Source organism: Anguilla rostrata, chromosome 5 (genome assembly GCF_018555375.3).
Source record: "Anguilla rostrata isolate EN2019 chromosome 5, ASM1855537v3, whole genome shotgun sequence".
NCBI lineage: Eukaryota > Metazoa > Chordata > Actinopteri > Anguilliformes > Anguillidae > Anguilla > Anguilla rostrata.
In genome coordinates this window covers 63,603,942-63,629,880 of record NC_057937.1, presented here as the reverse complement: position 1 = coordinate 63,629,880, position 25,939 = coordinate 63,603,942, and the positions used below count along the sequence as shown (strand labels likewise).

The 25,939-nt window shown below is 41.9% G+C and overlaps 2 protein-coding genes across 3 annotated transcripts in view; one reads left to right on the top strand and one right to left on the bottom strand.

The window, feature by feature from the left end:
* The window catches only part of LOC135255947 (T-lymphocyte surface antigen Ly-9-like), a 227,919-nt gene that overhangs the window by 44,566 nt on the left and 157,414 nt on the right, over positions 1–25,939 (top strand). The gene's annotated exons all lie outside the window — the stretch shown is intronic.
* The window catches only part of LOC135255946 (titin-like), a 222,530-nt gene that overhangs the window by 60,525 nt on the left and 136,066 nt on the right, over positions 1–25,939 (bottom strand). Inside the window, exon 12 of the mRNA XM_064337783.1 lies at positions 4,263–4,544. Within this exon, the coding sequence (XP_064193853.1) occupies positions 4,263–4,544 (282 nt within the window). The remainder of the gene's footprint in view (positions 1–4,262; positions 4,545–25,939) is intronic.

Sequence of the window (25,939 nt, the reverse complement as noted above, 5' to 3'; positions counted from 1 at the left end):
GTGGGGCAATGGAAAAAGGTGATCCACCTTGGGGATTCTTTTCACTGTCTCTGTACCAAAACAGGGTTCCTTTTGTACCATTCTCCACAGTGCACTTTAGAGTGCAGGGGTATTCTTTGCTGATGAAAGTGACACTGGGCTTTGATACAGGAACTGTCAAAATAGAAAACCGCAGAGTTCAGAAGTGATATGTTAATGGTGCAGAGGGATTATAGCAGAATTATACATATGCAGTATTCAAAGCGCAAACAAGGTATCATTATTAAGATGAAAACACAGCCCTGTGCAACAGAAATATAGTGGAAAAAAACCAGAGAATAAACTTACAATTTGTTCACTACTCATAATTGCAGTCAAAGGTACAGGTAAAACAGTTAAACAGGAAAGCATAATTTGAATGTTCAACCCAATGCCATGAGCGACTGTACAGTCTGTGCAATTATGACATCATATTCCTAGGTGAGAAAGGCAATGTGTCTGCCTTTTATATAAGGGAACCGCGCCTGTTCCCTCAGATAATTATCTTTCAATATCTTTCAGATTTTCCTAAATATAATATTAATTTTCTCAGAAGAAAGTGAGACTTGAAAAGTGTTGCTTTGCAACTTACCGTCGCCCTCTGTACACAGCGGTCAAAAGTATTTCCGAGAACATATGCGAAAGAAAAATGATAATATATTAAACCTGTTAATACTCGCCCCCTAGTGGAGCAGGCGCCCGCGTCAGCGATTTTGACAGCAGTGGGCTTATTTTATAAAAGAATATGTAAATTGGAATTAACCACTCCAAATCTGATGTCACAGTAACGTTTGACGCACGAGCTTGCGTTTGGTGCAGCCGCAGTCTGATAGCAGCAGCGCTGTCAGCCTCTCCCGCCCCTCAGAACTAACACAGATCCCTGCTGCTCTCAGCCAAACTCCACAGCTCAGAATAACGGGGACCCCAGAACCTTCACTACAACAAAGTATCTTCCCTTATACGGAGAAAAATAGTAGACTATTCGAGTGTACGACCGCCCATTGAATATTAATGCTATATTTGATTTAAAAATGTGTTTTAATTGGAAAATACACATTTTTAAATCAAATATAGCATAAATGTATGTGTGGTCATATTTCTTAACATCATTTGAGTTAAGCAACAAACCATGCAGGTTGGTTCAAAGCAGTCCAAATCCTAAATTATTTTATTGATATGATACATACGAAACATAACGTGAGGTAACCTGCGGTATCTGGTATGCGAGAAAGCCTAAACTCACCAACACTACACAGGCACAGTACAGATAAGCTCCCGATGCTATTTTCAGCACGTTTTAGTGATCTACGCAAACATGCGCACATACTATGCGGATCACACTCGCCTGACCCCACTGTGAGGCTCTATTCCTAATCTTATTTTCTGCCTGCTATACCATCCTGTTCTGTTCCTCCTAAGATCTGAGAAACAAACAAGTTGTTATCCAGTCTCGACTACCTGATGCGCATAAAGTTGTGGAAAGTGCATATTTCCGAATACAACTGATCGTATTATGCGACGCTCATGTAATTGCGCTCTTTTTACTTTTATTTATTGAAAACTGCAATTCTTACATTCAGTTGCGGTGAATTATAAGGAATTAGGACACCAGCCAGTATAGAGAAACAGTGTTCCGAAACATCTGCTGTAACCGGGGACGGGCTGGTTTCTGCATTTCTAAACAACAATCTTCGTAAAGAGAAGGCAAGAAATCATTGAAGGTACTCGAAATAAGGAGCTTCTCAACCTTTTTCATCACAACAATGCTTTCATTTTTTAAATTTAGTTTGAGCGTGTTTTCCAGTGCATCTTGTATCTCTCCAAATGTCCCAAATCGTGTTCTCGGGTCGTGAAAACCTGTCATTGTCTGCTTACTGAAGGGGGTTCCCGAGAGCAAGCTTTATGCTATTAGCCAGGTCACTTGGTATAATTACCATGTTCGATTTTCATTTAGGTTTCTTTATTTGTATTTATTCGATTTGATTATATTAATTTTATTCTGTAATAAAACTGCCCACAATTCCAACAGAGTCATTCTGAAGCAAAGCCGAATAAAAACTGATTTTAAAGAGCCTATCAAACGAACAGGTAGCGAGAGACACGTGAGGTCAAGCTTTTCAAGGCATGTGATGTCAATAAGAAATTATGACAATAACAAACTTGAGCAAGTAGTACTAACTACACCCCCTATATTTTCCTCTTTGCACTGTAATAGTGGTTTAAAAAATAGGAAATACTATCCCATTTCTCTGTAGACTGTACAGCCTCGGGTTAGTTGGAAAGAGCATTTGGCTGCTTTCCGGTTTGATGTCTGGTATTCGAGATTAGATATTCCCTGTGCGATTTGCAAGATAACCAACATGTAGCGGACAAGCCTTTGTTTTCTACCAAATCCATTATTCACTTGGTAGAAAATTACGCTGATAACCAACCAGACCATGCTTAATTTTTGGCAGGTTATACACATCCAGCTAATGCTGGAATTTACTTTGTTAGTGCGCCTGATGCTTTGCGTATTATTCTCTGACCAACTCTTCAGTTGTACGTGTACAATTAACATTTAGTTTAAGATCAATAATAATTTGATCTGCCGGGGGGGGGGGGGGGGGGGGGGGGTAAATAAAGGAGGTAAATCATCCAGCTGTAGGACTTCATGCAGTCATAGTCATAGTGTCAGAGATCAGGCAGTACTGGTAGTTAACACTGTAAAAGTTGGTCTAACTAGCAGTGCGTGCGTTATGAGCACTTTTACGCGTTGCAGCAATCCAAATATAAATCAATTCCCTCTATTATTTCTCCCCAACCTTACATGCTCTTCGGGGTGATGTTTATGCAGGAATGTCGCGCGTGTTACATGCTTATACTACATCTGATACACGGTTGTTTACAGAATTAAGTTAAGTTTTAAATTTTGTAGCTGAGAAATCGGAAGCACTCGGCTCTGTCCGCTCGCTCACGTGTTGCCATCAGCGGTCTCCGCTTAGTCGTTACGGTTCCGATATCTGTAAATATTTCTGCTTTAAAAAAAATAATTAAAAAGAACATTTAAAAACTATTTCGGAGATGTAATTTTACCAGAAAACAGGATATGCAAAGCATTTTCTAATTTTGGGAAGGTTGGAAAGACACTTTTGGAGGTTTGGGAAAAGTTTTTAATATGGACACACCTGGTTGAATGCGGCTGCCTGTACACGCGCACAAATGAGCTCAGCTGTGGAAAACACTCTGCTGAATCACTTTATGACCTTATTTTTATTTATGTATCAATTTTGACTGTGATAATAAATAAATATGGAATTAAAAAAGAAGAATTTTGCTTCTTTAATCAAAATGCTGTTTTGTATTGGATGTATTTTATGTGTCGTAGATCAGACAGGCACAAATGCTTTAGCTTTAGCTTTGATGGTTCAGAGGTTTCCTGCAGTCTGAGGCTCTGACTGTGCCTGTACTGTTTGTACTTATGAGGATAGGAGGATTTATTTAAGACCTGTTATAACAGGTGCACATTGACTTTTAGGGGTTTTGGAATGGTAACGGGTTAGAACAGTTATGAACACAAATTAAAGACAGCATATAATCACATTCCAGTAGAGAAATCATGTCTGTTTCATTTTACAAAGTGAAACTAGTGAAACAAATATACATACATTTAGCCTTATAATTATACAGAGTATCCTTTTCAGATAGCTGTAATATACATTTACTTCCTAAAGTGTGAAACTCTCCTTCCCGATAACAGAGTTAAAGATCTGCCTCTGATCAGTGGTCTTGGTGACAGTAATATATTTCAGCTGCTGTTGCTGCTGTACTCAGTACATCAAAGTCACATGACCTTAGACCCCTGTTACCTGTTACAGGTGTGTATCATAGTTATGTTCAGGTATAATGGGCTATAATGGTGCAGCAGAGAACAAAAATTATTGCTGAGATCATATAAGATCTAGAACTACTCTTACTAGTACCGCTGTTACTACTACTACTACAAATAATAATAAAAATAATAATAATAATAATAATAATGTTATTGTTATAAATGACCACATGTAAATGTAAATGTGGCATTTTTGGACTCTGCAGCATAAGTAGCCCCATCTTCACAGGATGATACACAATTTGCTATTCAATAGAGGTAAAATTCCCCTTTAATTCAAGCTAATCTAGGACACACACACACACATAAACGCACACACACACACACACTACTGCATTAGTAATACTATAGACACGGACACAGTGGTACTTACCGTACAAATTCAGCTGGAAGACGGCTATGTTCTGGTCTGTATTCTGTACTTTATACTCTCCAGAGTCCTCCATCTTCAGCCCAGAGAGGGAGAAGAATCCAGTGCTGCTGTCCCACTGCACTCTGTCTCTGTAATTCACATTACGGGACGCCCCAAGGCTACTGTCTCCAATGGCGACACCGCTGTACATCAAAAATCCGCCCTTTTTCACTGCAGCTGGGAACTCTATGCTCTTTCCCAGAATGCCGTTCAGCTCCTGAGGCTTGCCAAACACACTCACTGCTGGAGACACAGAGATACAGCATTGCATTTTATACTGCACACACACACATAAACACATGCGTGCACAGACATGCGCTCACACAGACACACATGCACACACACACACACACACACACACATGTGCGAGCACACACATTCACTCACATACACACATAAACACACACACACTCAGACACATGCGTGCACAGACATGCACTCACACAGACACACATGCACACACAGACACTCACGCACACACACACACACACACACATGCCTGCACATGCTCAGACACACATGCACGTACACACACATTCACTGACATACACACACAAACACACACACACTCAGACACACATGCACACACACACACACGTGCGAGCACACACATTCACTCACATACACACATAAACACACACACACTCAGACACACATGCACACACATACACACGCACACAGACACGCACACACACACGTGTGCACATGCTCAGACACACACTCAGACACACATACACAGGCACACAGACATGCACACACACACATGCATGCACATACTCAGACACACACTCAGACACACATGCACGCACACACACATTCACTGACATACACACACAAACACTCAGACACACATGCACACACACACACACACACGTGCGAACACACACATTCACTCACATACACACATACACACACACACTCAGACACACATGCACACACAGACACTCGCACGCATACACACACACACGCACATACACGTGCGAGCACACACATTCACTCACATACACATACACACACAAACACACACACACACACACACACATGCACACACAGACACATGCACACAAAAACACTCACACATAAGTGTGTGCACATGCTCAGACACACAGATGCACATATACACACACACACACACACACACAGACACAAATGTGTGCACATTCTCAGACACACACACAGATGCACATACACACACACGCACACACACAGATGCACACACACACGCACACACAGCGGCGCAGTGAAACAGAGTGGTAATGGGTGCAGTGTACAGCAACTGGGATCCTTGTTCAAAATGACCCTCTCCCTCATAGAACAGATGGTTTCCGACTCAATCTGACAGGTAATTGGCGACCTACAGAAAGCTCTGGTTTCGGCTGCAGAGGAAGTCACACATTCGTCCGTGCAGAATAGGCACCACCTCTTCCGCACAAACGCGCTTAATTCCGAGAAATGCGCTGTACCCGGAATAGGGCGTGGGCGGATGCGCAGAGCGGCACGCGCTTTCTGCCTGAACTCGAGCCTGCGCTTTACTGGCGCATCTTAATCGTATGATAACTAGAAATTCCACCGTATTTATTACGAACCAGATTTTTGGATTTTCTACAACGACTGGACTTGTGAATTGCAAAGAAATACCACATATTTTCGTCTATGTAGTCGATTAGATATTAATATTATTTTTATCTGCGTACCAATGTTGGATACAGAACAAAATTGTTCATATTAAACGCTGCTTGTGGCTTATTTATGCCTAGACAATCCGAATTATTACAAACATGTGCTTGTCCAGAAAATGCTTGGAAAAGAAATCAGAAAATTAAATGTCAAGCTCCACTTATTATTAGGCCCGAACCAAAACATGATTTAGCATTTGTTTTCTACACAAACTACTAACATACTACTTAATACATGGAATCAGAGTCAGTGTGTCCATCCAGTTAAATCGACCTGCGTCTCATTGTGGATTCTGCAGGAACGCGATTGGATCTGCTCCTATTTTGGATTGGAGGAGGATTGGCCGATTTGGAAGACAGATAAATTATATTGATCATAATACATTTAACATCCAGAGACTACTGGCAAACGCGACCGGTTGAAAATTGCGCAACTAGATTACCGTTTCATGAAAACTCCAGAAAAAAACGAGCCGCGGCGGTCAGGCTTGGTCGGTCAACGATTTAGTCGCATCTTTAACTTGGCATGAAGCTATCAAAGACCTCCACCCATTTCACAGAATCAACGACAATAGGCTGTTCAGAACTACTTTCGGTTTTCTAGTTAGGTTACTGCAGTTTACAAGCCGACAAGAGCTTTAAACCAGTCGTACGTTAGCGGACTCATTCCGACGGAGAAATAAACGGAAACATACAGAGGACGATACATACCTGTAATGCACAGCAGGAAAGTACAGAGGATAATCTTCATCTTTCTTTTTAAAGACGTTTAAGGGATATCGCTCATTCGTGCTGCTCACCCTTCTCTTTCCTCTCTGCGGTAGCGCGCTTTATGGGGTCTGGATCAGATCGCGGACGCGCCTCCTCCTTTCTCACGATTTTACTCGCTGCTGTCCTCAGTTCGCCTGAATTAGCTCGGCTAAATTAACTCCTCGCTCTCCACGCCACAACCGAATGCACCAACTGTCTGTGAGTGTGTGTGCGTGTGTGTGTGTACGTGTCCCTCAAAGGGCAGCGTCACTTCCCTTCCGTACTAACAAAATGTGGTTGTGGCGACGTACTATTAACGTCTTCTATTGGTCTCGTAACGTCCGCGTTACGTCTCAATTTACGTAGTATTACCGTAAAAACGTAAGACCAGCGCCCCGTCGCTGCGACATCGCAAAACAACGTTGTAGATACGTAATAGTTACGTCCTTACAACTTTAAGTTTGACAATGTAATAGAATAACCTTACACCGACGTTGTGATTACGTTATTAAATTACATCGTATTTACGTAATTCTATAACTTTACTGCAACGTTGCAGAACAGTCTCCATGAGGTCTGGTTATTTTGCGACCATAGAGCAACGTCACCTGTTGGTAATGTTGCGACTTACCAAATTACGACCAAACTGTAACGTTGTCATTACGTAGTGTGTTTGTAGGGTCTGTGTCTACATAAGAAGTGCGATCCGGTTTTTGGCGTGCAATTAATATCCCCTTCATAACAGAGCTGGTGCGCGCAGTTATCCGAGATCTAATATTCAATATTAGATTAACTCATCAATTCACAATTCACGTTCGTGAAACGGAGTAAATCCGAATTTAATTAACAAGATTATTTGATTGGATACGCGTCAGATTATTCTGGACTGTTTAAACGACATATGTGAAACAGATTATCACAGAGAACTATGTGGCACTTTCAAACGTCTGGTAATTCAAAGACCATCATATTTACACAGAACAATTGGTTTCAGTTCATACACCTATCAGAAAGTTCTGGACCATGGTCATATTGTTTAAACCAGTTGTTATAGCCATTTTCATTTAACATACTGAATTAAGATTTATGTTTTGAGGCATGACCTTTGACTATGATGTTTAATGGTTTTAAATTATACTTATGTTTCGTATGCCTAATGCCACGTTTGAGGTGACGTGAGAGGGCAAAGGCTATATGATGTGAGGCGCAGTTGTATTTCGGGTTAGCCGATGGAAAATGGGGCGCTTGGTAAAAAAATACTATTTTGATCACGCTCTTCCTTATAAATTCATTTTGTAACCAGTTTTTCGTTAAGTTCGACGACAAGGACTAATTTACAACCACTTTTCATTCATCTTTTGTTGCTGTAAAAGGGCAAATAAATTATTTTTTCTTCTTCTGCGGGACCCGAGGGAGAAGTGCATTAATTCAGCCATGCTTCTGCGTTTTTCACGGCTTCGAACAAATGGTCGAAACACCAGTGGTTCTCAACCTCGGTCCAGGGGCCCCCCTGTGTATGCTGGTTTTCGTTCCAACCACAGTTGCAATCTCAGAATTTTAACAAGCTGTTCATTTTTCTTAATTAGGTGTTTTTCACGTTAAGAGGAATTATTTACCATCTTAAGCCACATTATGTCAGACATTGCTATGCCTGGCATGAAGAATAGAATCCCATTGTGTTATTGTGTTGCTTTTTATGTGATTGCAAACAATCACTTAAAAAGAGGTAACCTTTTTAACAAATCAAATTAAAGAGGGGAATTAATAGGCTCCTCAGGGCCGTTGCTAGGAATTCTGGGCCCCCCGAAAGAATATTGGTGTGGGCCCCCGCCCCCCGACTTTTCATCGCCAAAGTCAAAATAGTGTTTGGATAATGGAGTTTGGAGCCTTGAATACTGGAAACGAGGAACTTTAAGTTTGGAAGACCACCCGTGGTGAACCGTGAGTAATACGGTGTTGACTATGACTAAAAAATATGGGCCGCCGCGTTCAGGAAGAGTTTGAATGAATGGAAGAAAGTTTGAATCTTGTTAAATGGTGATTGCTCTCTGAAAAGAATAAAAGAGTAAAAATGCAGGAGCAAGAAGTAGACGATGATGAGATGGTGGTTGGGAAGGAAAAGCAACTGTTCAAATTAATCGCATCACGTAGAGGAAAACTGGGTGTCCTCACGCGAAAGCGTAATGAAATAAATGCTCTTATCGAGGCTGGTGACACAAATGAAGACGTAAAACAACAGGTCGATGTCTTTAATAAATACTTGGCTGAGTTTATGTAGTTACAAGCAACTGTTCAATCTTAATTGCCTGATGAGGAAAAGGAACACGATCATAACGATTGGTATGAACCTAAACTGTTACATTTCAAAGAGTTTCTTAACGATGTTGAATTTTGGCTTAAAGCTGATGATGTGGGTGGTGAACTTGTGCAAGAGGCTGATGGTTTGCAAGGTGCTGCTGTTGCTGAATCCGTATGGCCACATGACAGCGTTTCACAGACCGCCGGTAAGGCCTCCAGTAGGGGCAGCAAAGCGTCTAGCGCTCTGTCCGAAGCTCGAGTACAACGCGCTATACTGGTGGCGCAGTCAGGATCACTGGACGAGCAACTTGAGTTAGACATGGAAGAAGTGCGAATAAAAGCAAAGAAAGAAAAACTTAAACTGCAGACCAAAATAGCTGAAGCCGAAGCTAAAATAAAAGTCCTTACAGAGTCCCAGTTTTTACGCACGGAAAGGAGTAGTCTCGCAACTTCGTCCAGAACGTCAACCGAATATATTGTTCCAACGACAGAAAAAAGGTTCAAACAAAGCAAAGAATATACCCTGACCAAAATAAACCCACACCATCTCAGGTTAAAGCAGAGACGCAAAGCCCATTCTCAATTCAAACCAAAAAGCCTATCCAAAGCGCAATCGAAAAGGAAACTCCGAAAGATATTCCTTGTTCAGACAATAACGATTCTCTCGCTGATGTCATGAAAAAGTAAAATGAAATTACAGAACTGCTGGTAAAGCAACATATATTGTCTCAACTTCCACAAAGAGAAATCTCTGTCTTTAATGGCGACCCACTTCAGTTCAGATCTTTCATTAAATCTTTTGAGCAAACCATTGAAACTAAAACTGAAAATATGCAACAAAGGCTATACTACTTGGAACAATACACATCTGGAGAACCAAGGAATCTTGTGCGCAGTTGTTTTCATAGAGGATATAAGGAAGCTAAGGAACAACTTGAATGGCATTTCGGAAATAAAATCAAAATCACATCTGCCTTTATGGACAAGGCATTGAGGTGGCCTGCTATCAGGCAGAGGATGCATCTGGTCTAATGTCTTATGCAATATTTTTGAAAAGTTGTCACAACACAATGCAGGAGATGGATTATATTATGGATCTTGAAACACCCTCCAATTTAAAGATCATTGTGTCAAAGCTACCATTCAAGCTTCACGAAAGATGGAGAGCAGTTGTCTGTAACATCTATGACAAACACAAACAGAGAGCCACATTTAGAGATTTACTTGCATTTATTGATGAACAATCTCGAATAATGCTGGATCCAATCTTTGGGGAAATTCAAAGTCCATTGAATAAAACCTCAGAATCAAAAGGGCAACAGAAAGCTTACTCAAAATCGAACAGCAGGGGAAGCAGTTTTGCTACGGCTGTTTCACCAATGTCAATGTCTGGGCAAACAAAGTTGCAGCAGTCACATAATAACAAACAAGCCCCAACCGCAAGCAGTAGTTCAAGTGCATTTACAAAGCCCTGCATGTTCTGCAACAAAAATCATTCATTGGAAGTATGTGAATCATTTCAAACCAAACCAAATAACGAAAGGAATGTGCTTTGGATGCTTAGAAAGAGGACACATGAGTAGAAGTTGTCAGAAGCGCATGTCTTGCAATGTGTGTAAACAAAGTCATCCAACAATCCTGCACATGCAAACAAAGGAAAATCAAAGAAATCAAACAAGCTGCTGATTCCGATGCAGTTGTCTCTCTGGCAACCAGTAGCCTTACTGGCTGGAACAAAAGAGTGTGCTCTAGCAATCGTGCCTGTCAAAGTGAAATTGGAGAAAGGAACAAAATGCATACAAACATATGCTTTCCTAGACCTGGGGAGCTCGGCAACATTTTGTACCGAGGAATTGTCCATGCAGCTTCATGCCCCTGGTAAGAAAACAGAGATACTTTTGAAAACAATGGGTCAAGAAAAACCAATAACCAGTTATAAAATATCTGGCATAGAAGTAGCTGCATTGGACAGTGACACATTTCTCAAACTGCCTGATGTTTTTACACAAAAATCAATTCCAGTGACACATGACAACATTCCAAAAGTGAAGGATATAAGGAAATGGTCTTACCTTGAGGAGGCTGACTTGACACCAATTGACGCTAGCATTGGGTTTACTAATAGGTGTCAATACTCCAAGAGCTTTAGAACCCTGGAAAATAATAAACAGTGTAGGTAGTGGACCTTATGCTGTTAAAACCCTTCTTGGCTGGGTTATCAATGGCCCACATAGCTTTGGGGGGAATGGAAATGTCAATGACTCTTCTGTTCAAGTCAGTAGAATATCCATTGCAAACTTGGAAAACCTGTTAATAAAACATTACAATCATGACTTCATGGAACAGCATTATGGTGAAAAGCATGAATTGTCACAGGAAGATCAGCAGTTTTTGAGAATAGTATCTGACTCAGCTGAACTCAAAGATGGTCATTACCGCTTGAAACTTCCCTTTCGTAACACCAATGTGATCATGCCCAATAATAGGCAAATAGCCCAACAAAGAGCTCAACATCTGTTGAAAAGGTTTGAAAAGGATAAAAATTGTTCTGTAATGAATATAAAGCCTTCATGAATGATGTCATGACAAAGGGGTATGCTGACGTTGTACCTCAGAGTGAGTTGCAGCCTGAGACTGGCAAGGTGTGGTATGTGCCACACCATGGTGTCTACCACCCACGCAAAAAGAAACTGCGTGTGGTGTTTGACTGCACAGCAGCATTTGGTGGAACCTCTTTGAATAAAGAACTGCTCCAAGGCCCTGATTTAACAAATACGCTACTTGGCGTATTGCTCCGCTTTCGTCAAGGCCCTGTTGCATTCATCACTGATATAGAAGGGATGTTTCATCAGGTCCGGGCAGCAAAGGAAGACATCAACTTCTTGCGCTTTCTCTGGTGGCCAAATGGAGACATCTCTAAGGAACTCGTAGAGCACAGGATGTTTGTGCATATCTTACCTTGGAGTGGTGATGGACAACAGACTGTCCCTCTCCCAGAACATCACGGCGGTGAGTCGAACGTGCAGGTTCTTCCTGTACAACATCCGGAGAATCCGCCCCTTCCTCACCACCTACGCAACCCAGCTCCTGGTTCAAGCGATGGTCCTGTCCCGCCTGGACTACTGCAACTCACTACTGGCTGGTCTGCCAGCATCCGCCATCAGACCCCTGCAGCTCATCCAGAATGCTGCAGCGCGTCTGGTCTACAACCTCCCCAGACATTCCCATGTCACCCCCCTGCTCACTGACCTCCACTGGCTGCCTGTTATGGCTCGCATCAAATTTAAGACCTTGGTGCTTGCATACCAGGCAGCTAAGGGGTCAGCATCAGGGTACATTCAGAGGATCATCAGACCCTACACACCAGCCAGACCTCTCCGTTCTGCCACCTCTGGACGCTTGGCACCTCCCCCTCTTCGCGTCTGTACTTCCCGCTCCCGTCTGCTGTCTGTCCTGGCCCCTCGCTGGTGGAATGACCTCCCCGTGACGGTCAGAACAGCCGAGAATCTCACCACCTTCAAACGCAGACTGAAGACTCATCTCTTCAGGCTGCACCTCTCCCCACCCCTCCCTAGCCTATAGTTCAGCTCACTGTACCTAGTTAGGATAATTTGATTGTTAGTGTATCTGTCAGGATTGTTTTTGTTTTTGTCTGATTAGGTGTGATTAGATGTGATTCCAGTGCTAGTTTGTACTTGGTAGGATTCTTGCTTGCTGAACAAGCTTACTCTACAGGGTTGGAGTCCTGATCGATGTGGTCACTTCTGGCACTACGATCCTTACTTCACTCTAGTGTTTCTTTTGCACCTCTACATCATGAACCAATGCACTTGTTGTACGTCGCTCTGGATAAGAGCGTCTGCTAAATGCCTATAATGTAATGTAATGTAATATCTTTGGTGCAGAATCATCACCTAGCTGCGCAACATTTGCTTTGCTGAAAACAGCAGATGACAATCAAGATGAGTATCTAGAAGAAGTCACAAACACCATTCGACAAAACTTCTACGTAGATGACTGCCTAAAAGCAGTCAACAGTACGGAGCAAGCCACCTTTATGTATCAACAGCTCACTGAAGTACGTTCAAAAGGTGGCTTCCATCTAAACAAATGGATCAGTAATGATCGTACTGTCCTCTCTGCCATTCCTGAAGAGGATAGAGCAAAAGAAGTGAACTGGAACTAGAACTAGAACTCTCTTCTGGCTGGACTACCGGCATCTGCCACCAGACCCCTGTAACTCATTCAGAATGCTGTGGCTCGTCTGGTCTTCAACATCCCCAGACACTCCCACGTCACTCCCCTGCTCACTACCCTCCACTGGCTGCCTGTTATAGCTCGCATCAAATTTAAAACATTGGTCCTAGCATACCAGGCAGTCAAGGGATCAGCCCCAGCATACCTCCACCAGATATTCAAACCCTACATGCCAGCCAAATCCCTCCGTTCTGCTACCTCAGGACACCTAGCACCTCCCCCTCTTCGCACCTGCACTTCCAGAACACGTCTCCTGTCTGTTCTGGCCCCACGATGGTGGAATGACCTCCCTGTGGAGGTCAGAACAGCTGAGACACTGACCCATTTCAAACGACGACTGAAGACTCACCTCTTCAGGCTGCACCTCTCCCCATCCCTCCCTACCCCCCTGTAAATGACTGTAAGCTTAGGGTTGTAACTAGGCAGCTGTTTCGTAGGTGACTTAGGTGCATTAACTGTCTTAACTACTACTTGTATTTTTTCCATAGACTGCGTTGTTGCCGTTCTCGTTGTTAGTGTTAATCAGTTTAATCTTCAGGGTCCAAGTTGAACTATGTGGTTGTTCCCTGCACTTGGACCGGTATTTCTCTCTAGGGGTTTCGTCATACTTGTTCCTGGTTATGGTTATACACTTTGTTGTACGTCGCTCTGGATAAGAGCGTCTGCCAAATGCCTGTAATGTAATGTAATGTAATGTAAAGTGAGTACTCTGGATCTGAGCAAGGAGCAGCTGCCAATGGAAAGAGCTCTTGGTGCTCAATGGGACGTTGAAAGAGATATCTTTACTTTCAGCATAGCAATCAAGTCTCACCAGATAATCAGAAGGGGCATTCTGTCTATTGTATGTTCAATTTATGACCCCTTGGGCTTTTTGGCTCCCATCACACTTGTAGCAAAGCAGATCTTGCAAAGCTTATGTAAGTTGAAACTGAGTTGGGATGAAAAAATCCCGCATGATGTAGCTCAAACTTAGGAAAAATGGCTTGGCTCACTCCACCTACTGGACACATTCAGTGTTGACAGAATCTTTATTCCTAGAGGCTTTGGTGACCTCACATCTGCACAGCTGCACCACTTTTGTGATGCTAGTGAGGTAGGGTATGGCGCCGTGTCCTACCTTCGGCTCACAAATGGTAAGGGTGAAGTCTGTGTGTCTTTTGCCTTTGGAAAAGCCAAAGTAGCACCTCTTAAGTGTACTACCATCCCCAGAATGGAGCTAGCAGCAGCAGTCTTAGCTGTACGACTAGATCACATGCTGAAAACAGAGTTGCAGTTCTCATTAACAAATTCCATCTTCTGGTCAGACAGCATGACAGTTCTGCAATAGATTGCAAACACAAGCAAAAGATTTAAGACATATGTTGCAAATCGAATCTCAGTTATTCACTCTCTATCAAAGGTAGAGCAATGGAGGCATATCTCTTCAAAGGAGAACCCAGCTGATGCGGCTTCACACAGTTTAGCCAAAGCTTTCCTTCAGTGCAAAACGTGGATCAATGGGCCGGAGTTCCTTCACAAACACTCTCAATGGCCAGGAACACTTGGAGAGATGGATGTCATTTCGGATGGTGACCCTGAGATAAAGCAAGAAGCTTCTGTTCATGTCACATCTGTTCAGCCAATGGAAGAGTCTTGTCCCACCAGCAAGCTGCTTTCATACTTTTCCAAATGGACAGACCTGAAATGAACAGTGGCATGACTTTTAAAGTTTAAAGACACACTTAAACAGAGGTGATGAAAAGAAAAAGACAAATAATACACATTCTGACAATAACACCACATTAGATGTCAAACCCAAAGTCCAAATGAAAGAGCTGACTCACAAACTTTCACTGGAGGATCTTGATAAAGCTGAGAAAACAGTAGTCAGTTTTGTGCAAAAGCAGCACTTTCCTGAGGAAATCTCAAATTTGAGCAATGAAAAGGCCGTAAAGAAATCCAGTCATCTGCACAAACTGGGTCCTGTGATGGTTGATGGCATCCTAAGAGTAGGCGGTCGCTTGAGCAAATCTGCGTTACCTGAAGAGGCGAAGCATCCTGCTATCCTGCCAAAGAGTAGTAGCATCTCAGAGCTCATTCTCCGCTGTGTGCATGAAAAAGCTGGCCATAGTGGGAGGAATCATATGCTTTCCACTGACCAACGGCAGTTTTGGATTCCTCATGCCAATTCACTGGCTATAAGGGTCATCAGCGAATGCATGACATACCGCCGACAGCGTCAGAGACCTGGAAAACAGAAAATGTCTGACCTCCCATCTGACAGACTTTCAATGGACCTCCCTCCATTCACTCTGCTCGGAATGGATTACTTTGGACCTATTGAGGTAAGAAGAGGGAGGAATACTGTTAAAAGGTATGGCGTCATATTCACTTGTCTAACATGCTGTGCTGTCCATCTTGAAGTGGCCCATACACTTGACACAGATTCTTGCATCAACGCCATAAGAAGGTTTATCTGTCGAAGGGGACAGGTCAAAGAAATAAGATCAGATAACAGAATAAATTTTGTGAGTGCAAATCGCGAATTAAAACAGGCACTACAAATCTTAAATCGAAACAAAATACAGAACACACTCACACAGGATGGGATAAAATGGACCTTTAACCCACCTCACGGAGCTCACCATGGTGGTGTCTGGGAGCGTCTCGTGCAACAAACTAAAAGGATCCTCTGCTCTGTCACCAAGCAACAAGTGGTTGATGATGAAGCACTCAATACCATATTTTGTGAAGTTGAGGCTATTTTGAACGATAGACCAATAACACCATCCAGTGATGACCCAAATGATCTTGAGGCGTTAACGCCAAATCACCTTTTACTGTTAAAAGGGAAGCCCACTCTACCACCTGGTCTGTTTGAGTCTGTTGAGACATATGGAAAAAGGCACTGGAAACAAGTACAATATATTAGTGACCTATTTTGGAAAAGATGGGCAAAAGAATACCTCCCCATACTGCAACAGTGTGTGGAATAAAACACACCGAAGCTTCTTAGTTGGGGATCTAGTCCTTATAATTGATGATTCTGCTCCCAGGAATTCATAGTCTATGGGGCGCATTATAGGAACTATGAAAGATTATAAAGGTTTTGTCCGTAGAGTACGTGTTAAGACGCAAACCAATGAATTGGAAAGGCCTATTACTAAGTTATGCCTTTTGCTTGAAGCAGAATAGGTTTGACAATCCTTAGTTGATGTGTATGTAACTTGAGTTTGAATATTTGACATTATTGAATATTGAAATGAAAGTTGATCTTGAAGCACACTTGAATGCATGCCGTATGTAAATGAAATGATGTACAGTAGATGCATAAGAATGTATTCTGTAATGGACAAATTGGCGCTTAAATGTTTATGTTTACTTTGAAACCTTTCTGACTGAAGAATTTTTTGAGTTTTTTCAACTCTCTTTTTGGTGGACCCCTTTCATGGACTCTCACATACACACACACACTTGAATGGACTTTGGTATGGATTCTAAACCTCTAAAACTATGTTATGCTTGATTATGTACTAATTGATGATGATATACACTGCATGTACAATACTTGGATGCTTTGCGCTTATTCTTGGTTGATGTATGATGATGTATGAATGATTAACTTAATGGATATTGATGTATAATTTTGGTAATTATTTGTTATACAAAAATTAGGGGCTGGAATGTTATAGCCATTTTCATTTAACATACTGAATTAAGATTTATGTTTTGAGGCATGACCTTTGATTATGATGTTTAATGGTTTTAAATTATACTTATGTTTCATATGCCTAATGCCACGTTTGAGGTGACGTGAGAGGGCAAAGGCTATATGACGTGAGGCGCAGTTGTATTTCGGGTTAGCCGATGGAAAATGGGGAGCTTGGTAAAAAACACTATTTTGACCACGCTCTTCCTTATAAATTCATTTTGTAACCAGTTTTTCGTTAAGTTCGACTACAAGGACTAATTTACAACCACTTTTGTAAAAGGGCAAATAAATTATTTTTTCTTCTTCTGCGGGACCCGAGGGAGAAGTGCGTTAATTCAGCCATGCTTCTGCGTTTTTCACGGCTTCGAACAAATGGTCGAAACACCAGTGGTTCTCAACCTCGGTCCAGGGGCCCCACTGTGTATGCTGGTTTTCGTTCCAACCACAGTTGCAATCTCAGAATTTTAACAAGCTGTTCATTTTTCTTAATTAGGTGTTTTTCACGTTAAGAGGAATTATTTACCCTCTTAAGCCACATTATGTCAGAAATTGCTATGCCTGGCATGAAGAATAGAATCCCATTGTGTTATTGTGTTGCTTTTTATGTGATTGCAAACAATCACTTAAAAAGAGGTAACCTTTTTAACAGATCAAATTAAAGAGGGGAATTAATAGGCTCCTCAGGGCCGTTGCTAGGAATTCTGGGCCCCCCGAAAGAATATTGGTGTGGGCCCCCGCCCCCCGACTTTTCATCGCCAAAGATCAATTTTACACAACTTTTTTTCTTAAGACTATGTATTATCATTTTTAGTTTATTTTTCTGTTCCTCTATGTTCTTGACAGTGCCTGACGCAATACACCCAATTAGTTTCTTTTTTCAATTAACCACTCAACAAAGAGTCACTGGGTATTATTATGTAAAAATAAAGCACCTGGTGCAACACACCCAAATCCACATTATACTGGCTCAAGATACTCCACAAGGTAGAGCTGTTACTACTCAAAGCACCAAGGTGGGCGGCTTTGTAAAATCTCTATTAGAATGTCTTGCAAAATAACAAAAATAGAGAACATAAATACTTTCTTGTAAAATGTATTGTCAAATCTGGCTTGATTGACAATTCATTTATTCAGTAGGTGAGAGTATAAGCTTTCTAGCGATGTATAGCATGTCTAATTTTGCTTTTGGAATAGCGTTTTGTAAGTCTGCATAACCGAAAATTTTCCTATCATTGCATTCACTTACGCATTCACTTGTGGGTAGAAGTAAAAGACATTGTACCTAACGAAACGTAAATTATTTTTTGTAATTTCGTGGAAAATACTATTATTATTGAGGACTTCTGAACATAGCTAAGCCATATGTTTGCTGATAGACCTATCTGACATTGTTTTCTGGAGCAAAACAGAAGCGAATAGAACTGTACCATTGATTTACTGTCTCTCTCTCTATCTACTGAACACAGATAAAATTTCATCATTGCTATGTAAGTATTACTACTCAAAATATTTTGGTTAAATATGTTATTTTTGAAATTGAGTGTCTTTAAATAGGTTAGTGGTATTTTATAATGAGGATATTTCACACTGTAATGTAAGCATTCGTTAGTAGTCTAGTGTTTGTGATGCATGCAACAGTGATGACGAGAGCGTTTGGACATTGCCAAAACGTGGTGGATGGTTGAAAATTGTTTTCATATCGTCCCATCCTCATACAAGAAAACATACCAGAGTACAGAGTATAGAAATACATACAAGAGTTAATTATTACACATTTAGGTACTGTACAGCATTGTGTGACAATATTTTTGCATTATTTTTAAATCTTATATCAATGTTTCATCTTAAACCTTCACAAGGGGCTCATTTATATCCCTAGCTATTTTAGACCACTGTAAGAAAAAATAAGGTTCCGGACGAGAAAATCTTGGTCTTCGTAGAAACTGTCTTTATTGGCAAAATATGGCAGCAACAGAAAATACACGTAGCATGTACTCTGGGAGCATCGAAGTCAAAATGCACCCCGACTGTCTGTCTTGGCCTTCTTTTAAGCTGTTAGTTGTGATTTGATTAGTGGTACCAGTGATGATTGGTGAGTGAGATGATTAGTTTCTGTCAAGAGTCACACAATGCCTTAGCAACTCTGCTTTGTTAATCACTCCCGAGTCAGTTTCATTCACCCTTCTCCCACTCCTGGCTGATTGTATCAATATGGCACTGTCAGTCTTTACAGTGATACTGAAGTCTTGTGAGCTGTGAACTAAGGCTTTCTTTCATCAGTGGGCCCAAGTATTGCGTTTTGGCACAACCTCTGTATTGAAGATTTGTAGTTGAACTAAAAATCTTACATATCCCCCCTTTGATGGTTTATTTGCGAACATGGACCATCACTCATTTGGATACTCTTGCGGTTAGTCCAGCAGTATGGTTTCTTGGTATGGCATAGAGCATCCTTTACTCACATGCCTCTCCGGATACCCTCCCAGCGGGTCGCTCTCAACTGCTGATGGCCTCTGGGTGATGCCCTCATCTCGGGATACACCCCTCGCCATTGGACTATTACTGTGCCTCACACGCCTAGGTCCCATGAAAGCTTTTGCTGCCTTGTCCCAGTCACAGACCAACCACACTGTGACTTCTAATCCATTACTGACTTACAACCAGGAGAGAGAGAGAGGTAACCAAACCCGACCATGAAAGTATTCAACAAGCATAAGAAACCAATACATGTGTGAAGAAGTGGGTGTTTTGAAATGATATTTGTTGGGAGGAGATATGTGTGCTTTAAGAAAAACCTGGTGTGATGCGAATGGTGTATGATAATGCTTGCTGTGTGACAATCAGTGTAATGAGTGGTGGGGGAAAAGATGCATTTAAAACAAAAAAAACAAAATGGGTGAAGGAAAAAAAAAAATGGACATTTGGCCAGACAGTACAGGGTGGTCATAACAGTGAAACAATGATAATGAATAAACATTGCTTTCTATGCAGTGTTGTAGATACCTGCCTTTTTTTTAAATTTTTTTTTTATGATATCAATATCAATAACAAAAATAATAAAAATAATAATAATTTTTTTTTTTTAAATCAATAAGGTGTTTTTTTTTTTTTTTTAATTTTTTTTTTTTTTTTATGATATCAATATAAATAACAAAAATAATAAAAATAATAATACTTTTTTTTTTTTTTTTTTTGGTAATTGAAATGATGATGGTGTCTTTGTACATAAATATCTGACAAGAGATTGCCTAAACCAACCAAGGTGCTTGTCTAAGACTACCACTTGAGTGAATGGTAACCTGTCGTTTCAGGATAGCACACATACAATACATTATTATGCTCTGACATAGGATGAGCAGGAAACAGATACTGACAGCTATTTTGAATGAAATTTCCCAACCAAATCCTGAGTATGCAATGTCTAAATCACCATCGTGCATTTGATAGATTAATGCCTCATCCTTTGCCTGTAACTCCTGTTGCACTTTAATGATATGGCTATCCTTTCTCTGCATCAAGGACATAAGTAAATTGTCCAGCTGAGGGAGTGCAAAATCAAATTCAGGGATGTCTTCAACAAATCCTAGTTCTTCCTCTGGTTTGGCATAAATTGTTTGCTGTGATGTATTAACATATGGGAAGAGGTAGTTTCCTATGGACCAAGATGTGCGGGGTGTAATACAAAATGATGTGGAATTGATTGGACAGGATTGCAAACTGTCATTGACATTGATGGAGAAGTGTCTGTGTGTAGTGGTAATGCATGCCTTTTGTCCGATCATAATTACTCTTGTTAGATTATTTGGGATATGAGTCAGATGTATCTCGCAGATTGTCTGGTCTGTCTGGGCTAATCCACAAAGTGGCTGTTTTCCTAGAGCATCGCATTCACAAAAGAAACCAAACGTAGTTTTATCGCAACAACCAGTATTCAAAGCTCTCCATTCCCCTGATTTCAGTTGCGCGATAAGCCTGGGTAGGTCTTTCCTTTCTTTAAGAACATTGTCCTGCAACACTCCTATGTTATCTACCTGAACGATTTTCTTAAACACTTGTTCTGGCTGAAAAATGGGTATGGAAACTGTCAAGGTCATTGCATACATCTGTCTCATGTGACACCCAAACTGATTAAGACTATTCCCCGCAGAACAGGCCCATGATTTATCATGTATGTTGTTAAAAACAGTTTCGTTCCACCATTTCAGGATCTGCATTGGTGGGATCCTTTCAGTGGATTTGGAAGGTTTCCCCCCTTGGGGAGAGAAAGGTAAATGAATTCCTTCCATCAAGGGGCCATAGTCGAGAGGGCTGTAAAATCCTGCAGGAAGAGGATGCGAAGAAACTTTGCTCATTTGTAGAAGGTAGCTGTAAGGGATGGGCAATTTGCATCTTCCCACATTGTTCAGGAAGGTCTTTAAGTTGTCCACCTTTGTTTTGAAACAATTTTTCAGGCCAAACCATTTCATGATTACTTCCTCTGTAAAAAGCGTTGATGGCATTCTCCCTGCTAACACTTCTTGTAGAATATGTGAAATCTCTTGTTGCCTAATGGATGAAAATTGTGCACAGTATAGTTCTTTTTGCATGCGGTTAAAAGCTTTCCTGGTCTTCTGAGTGATAATTGATAGTGCAGTTGCAATGGTATGGATGTTGTTTACCGTCGTCTTCTCCTCCATCAGTCCTTCCTGCAAGTACGCATCTGTTTGGAGAACTTGTGAACCAATTAATTCCTTCAATTTTCCCTCATTCTTCCTTAAAAGTTGACTGTCCATCCAGTTAGACACTCCCAACCCAGCTCCAGTTGCGCTAAGTGCACTGTCCATGAACCCCAATAATTTCCGCCCTACTGGGGTTCCCGTTGAATGTGGAGTTTGGGGCCCCTCTGCCTGTTTTCCATTGATGACCTGGTTGCCACCGCACCATGGTACTTCAGAAACGCCGTTGTCAATAGGTCCTTGTAGATGTCAGCCACACTCTCTCCTTTGCACAGCTCATCAACATCTGGAGACCACGCTGTCAGGTTCACCAGGACTGGTACATGGACCCACTGGACGTTGTTGATCAGGATTCCAGGATATGGTCTTGTCACTATGCCTGACTGGGGAGCGGGTTGCTGTTCTGGGCATTCCTGGAGCATCGCCACTGTCATCGGCAATATCAACATTAGGACACTCCCTCGCATCTTCGTTCTTTTCCTATCTTCCTGCTTGATCTGAAAAAAATAAAAGTGTACACAAAAATCAGTGCCCACCCCCCCAACATTTAGACAGACACAAACATGACGTGCGATCAGTTATTCTCTGTTCTTTTGTAGAATTTTAACTGATCCACATGAAACCATTTGTTTGTGGTTCGTCGTGCTGTTGCCTTGTACTGGACTTTATATACAGTTTCTCCACATTTGTCAATGACTGTGTATGGGCCCTTCCAGTTAGCTGACCATGGCCCAGCATGATGGTAATTCTTTACCATTACCTCATCTCCCGGCTCAAATTTTTGCTCACTGACATGTTGGTCATAATACATTTTGTTGTATTTCTGAATCGAGCCAATCTGTTGAGCCGCTTGCTGGTACATAGCAGGTAAAGAAGAACAGAGGTTTTTCAGAAAGGTTTCAGTCGCCCATCCCTCTATCATGGGTCTCGGCACCTCTAGTAGCAGATGTTCTGGCATTCGCATTCCCCTCCCTGTCATCAATTCATGGGGGCTGTATCCTGTGCTTTTGTGAACAACCCCTCGCACAGACATCAAAATACTAGGGAGATTTTGAGCCCAATTGGTGCCATTTTCCAATACCATTTTTCTCAATGCGGTTTTGAGTGTTCTGTTTGTTCGTTCAACCCGCCTGAAGACTGTGGATGGTGAGCTATGTGTAGTTGGTGCTTTATCCCAAGTAGTTTTGCCAAGTCTGTATGAATTTTCCTGTGAAATGCGTGCCTCTGTCACTTTCCAGGCTAAGTGGCAGACCCCATCTACAGTAGACTTGTTCCCATAATACCCGGGCTGTGGCGGATGCGGTATCGGACTTAATTGGGAACGCCTCTATCCATTTAGTGAATGTATCTATTATGATGAGAATGTACCTGTAGCCTCCTCTAGCTGCAGGGAGTGGACCTACATAATCGATCTGCAAATTTGTCCACGGTCCTTCGGCTAGACACGTGGGCCTCAGTCGCCCTTTCCTTTTCACTGGTGATGGATTAATCTGGGCACAGGTTAAACAATTTGTGCAATAATCTTTCACATTTTTGTCAACGTCTGGCCACCAAAACATGTTTTTTAATCGGTCTTTTGTTTTTTCTATACCTAAGTGCCCCCTGATTGTGGATATGATACAAAATATCATTCCGCAATTCTGTGGGTGGGATCCATACTGGAATGTCATTTCCAGTGTACAACAGCATGCAATCATGGACCAGGAGTTGTGCATCAAACAGAGTCAATGGGCCCTCCAAAATTGCCTCCCCATTCTGTTTCTGCTTGATTGCTTCCCGCAAAACTGGATCCCGTTGCTGCGCAACCTTAAGGTCTGTCGGTTCCCTGACGTTTACCACAGCAACTAGTTCTGGTTCCGGTTCCAGAACATGGAATGGTCTCCCTGCTACAGCTGCTTTCTTTGCTAGCTCGTCCACAGCTAAATTACCATCTCCATGTTGGCTTACTCCTTTCTTCTGATGGGCTTTCACCTTTAATAGAGCAACCTTATGTGTACAGGACTTGGCTGCTGTCCACAAAGCCTGTATGGGTCCGACCTGTTTTAAAGGTTGGCCATCAGCGCTGGTGAAGCCCCTTTTCTGCCAAATGGGTAAATACTCAGTGAGAGAGTTAACAACAAATGCAGAGTCTGAAAAGATGTTTAAGTCTGAATCTGGAAAAACTGAAAAGGTCTGTAGGACTGCTGAAATTTCTGCTTTCTGAGCTGAGAAATGAGATGGACATCTGTAAAGGAAATCCCCATTGTCCGAATGAATCGCAAAGCCAGTATGATACTGACCATCCTGCCAATATCGGGACCCGTCCACATATACATCAATGGCTCCTTCTATAGCGCACACTTCAAAGACACTGTCCAGAGGCTGGACAGGTTTAGTGTCACAAGTGTGAGGGTCACCTTCATAGAGAAGTGTACGGGGTAACATGCATGAAGATTTGTACACAGTTTTCAAATTTTTGGAACCCAGATCCAAAGTCCATCGTGCTAATCTTGAATTAGATACTCCTTTCACTTTGCCATTCAAAAGAAGCTGAAGGGGTGTATGGGGAGTATGGAGTGTCACTTCATTAAAGCCGTAAATGTACTCGAAATGGGACATTCCCAATGAACTGCCAAAAGGTGCCTGTTACATGAGTCAAATGCTTTCTCAACCGGAGGAGCACACGGGAGGCATATGCAATGGGCCGCAGATTCTCCTGAACTTCCTGCAACAGAACTGCTGATAGAGCTTCCTCAGTGGCTGCGGTCTGCAAAATAAATGGCTGTGATCTGTCTGGATTACGCAATGCAGGAGCTTTAATTAGCGCATCTTTCAATTTTTCAAATGCCGTTTGATGTTCTGGACCCCAATCCAAAGCATCAGACTTTTTCTTTTTCCCGAAAGTAAGGAGTTAAGCGGTCTGGCAATATCAGCAAAGCCTTCAATAAAGTCCCTACAAAATCCGACTATCCCCAAAAATGATCTTAAAGCTGTGACTGAAACTGGAACTGGAAGTCGCTGAATAATCTCTACCTTGTGTGGATCAGGAGTGCGCCCCCTTTGGTAATTTTAATGCCCAAATAAGTTACTTCCGATTTGAGAAGTTGCGCTTTCTTGGGATTCAATTTGATTCCTGCTTCTTCAAGGAGGTGAAGCAGTTCTGCAAGTAAACTGACATGCTCCTCCCTTGTTGCAGTCTGCAACAATAGGTCATCAACATACTGAATGAGACATTCTGGTCTAGAAAAAGCACCTAGCACATTTGCCAAACACTGGTGGAATAATGTCGGTGAGTTAGCAAAACCTTGTGGAAGCACATTCCAAGTGTATTGGGTATTTTTAAATTTGAATGCAAATTTGTATTGGCAATCAGGATGCAGTGGGATGGACCAGAAACCATTGGAGACATCTAGGGCAGAATAATAGTTAGCTTCTGGGAGAAGGGATGCTAGAACATCAGGTGTGGCAGCTACCACAGGCGCACATGTGGGGTGCACTTGTTGAGTTCCCTATAGTCAATACATAAACGCCATGAGTTATCCGGTTTACGTACAGGCCATATAGGAGCTAGGCATGGAGATAAGCACGGCCTAATGATACCTTGTTCAAGTAGGGAGTCAATTGCACTCTGCACATAGGGGTTTGCTTCATTCGGGTAGCTGTACTGTCTGAGAGGGGTGGGTCCCGCCCTGCACATTCACCTCTATGACACCCGGATCAATGCGACCACAATCATGCTTGCTTTTAGCGAAAGCCCCTCTGTGTTGTCCTAACAGGTCTGATAGCTGGGTATCATCATGTGACAACAAGCTATCCAAATCATAATCCTCTGCCTTCTTAATAGCAAACACCGCATGCACATCAGAAATTTCGACTAAATCATCCCCACTCTGAGTATTGCGCCAAATACAATTATTGCCATAATCGATTATGTATCCCGCCTCTTCATTATGTCTGATCCCAAAATATTGCGAGCATCACCAGTTGTACTGAACCAAGCCTTAGCATTAAAAGAATCACTGCCAATTCGAAAAGCCAAACTGTCCGACTGAGAAGCAATAGACACTGTACCATCAAAACCTTCCAGAGTAATTGTATTCGTGGGATTGCGAGGGTGACTATCTGAGTGTATAATTGACAAGGAAGCACCAGAATCCACTAGCCAACTGTTGCATCGGCCTCCAACAGCAACATTTACAATTGGCCTACCATAGGTATCTCGTTCCAAAGGTGCAATGTGGTTCACGGAGGCCTGGAACCCCTATGCTGAAG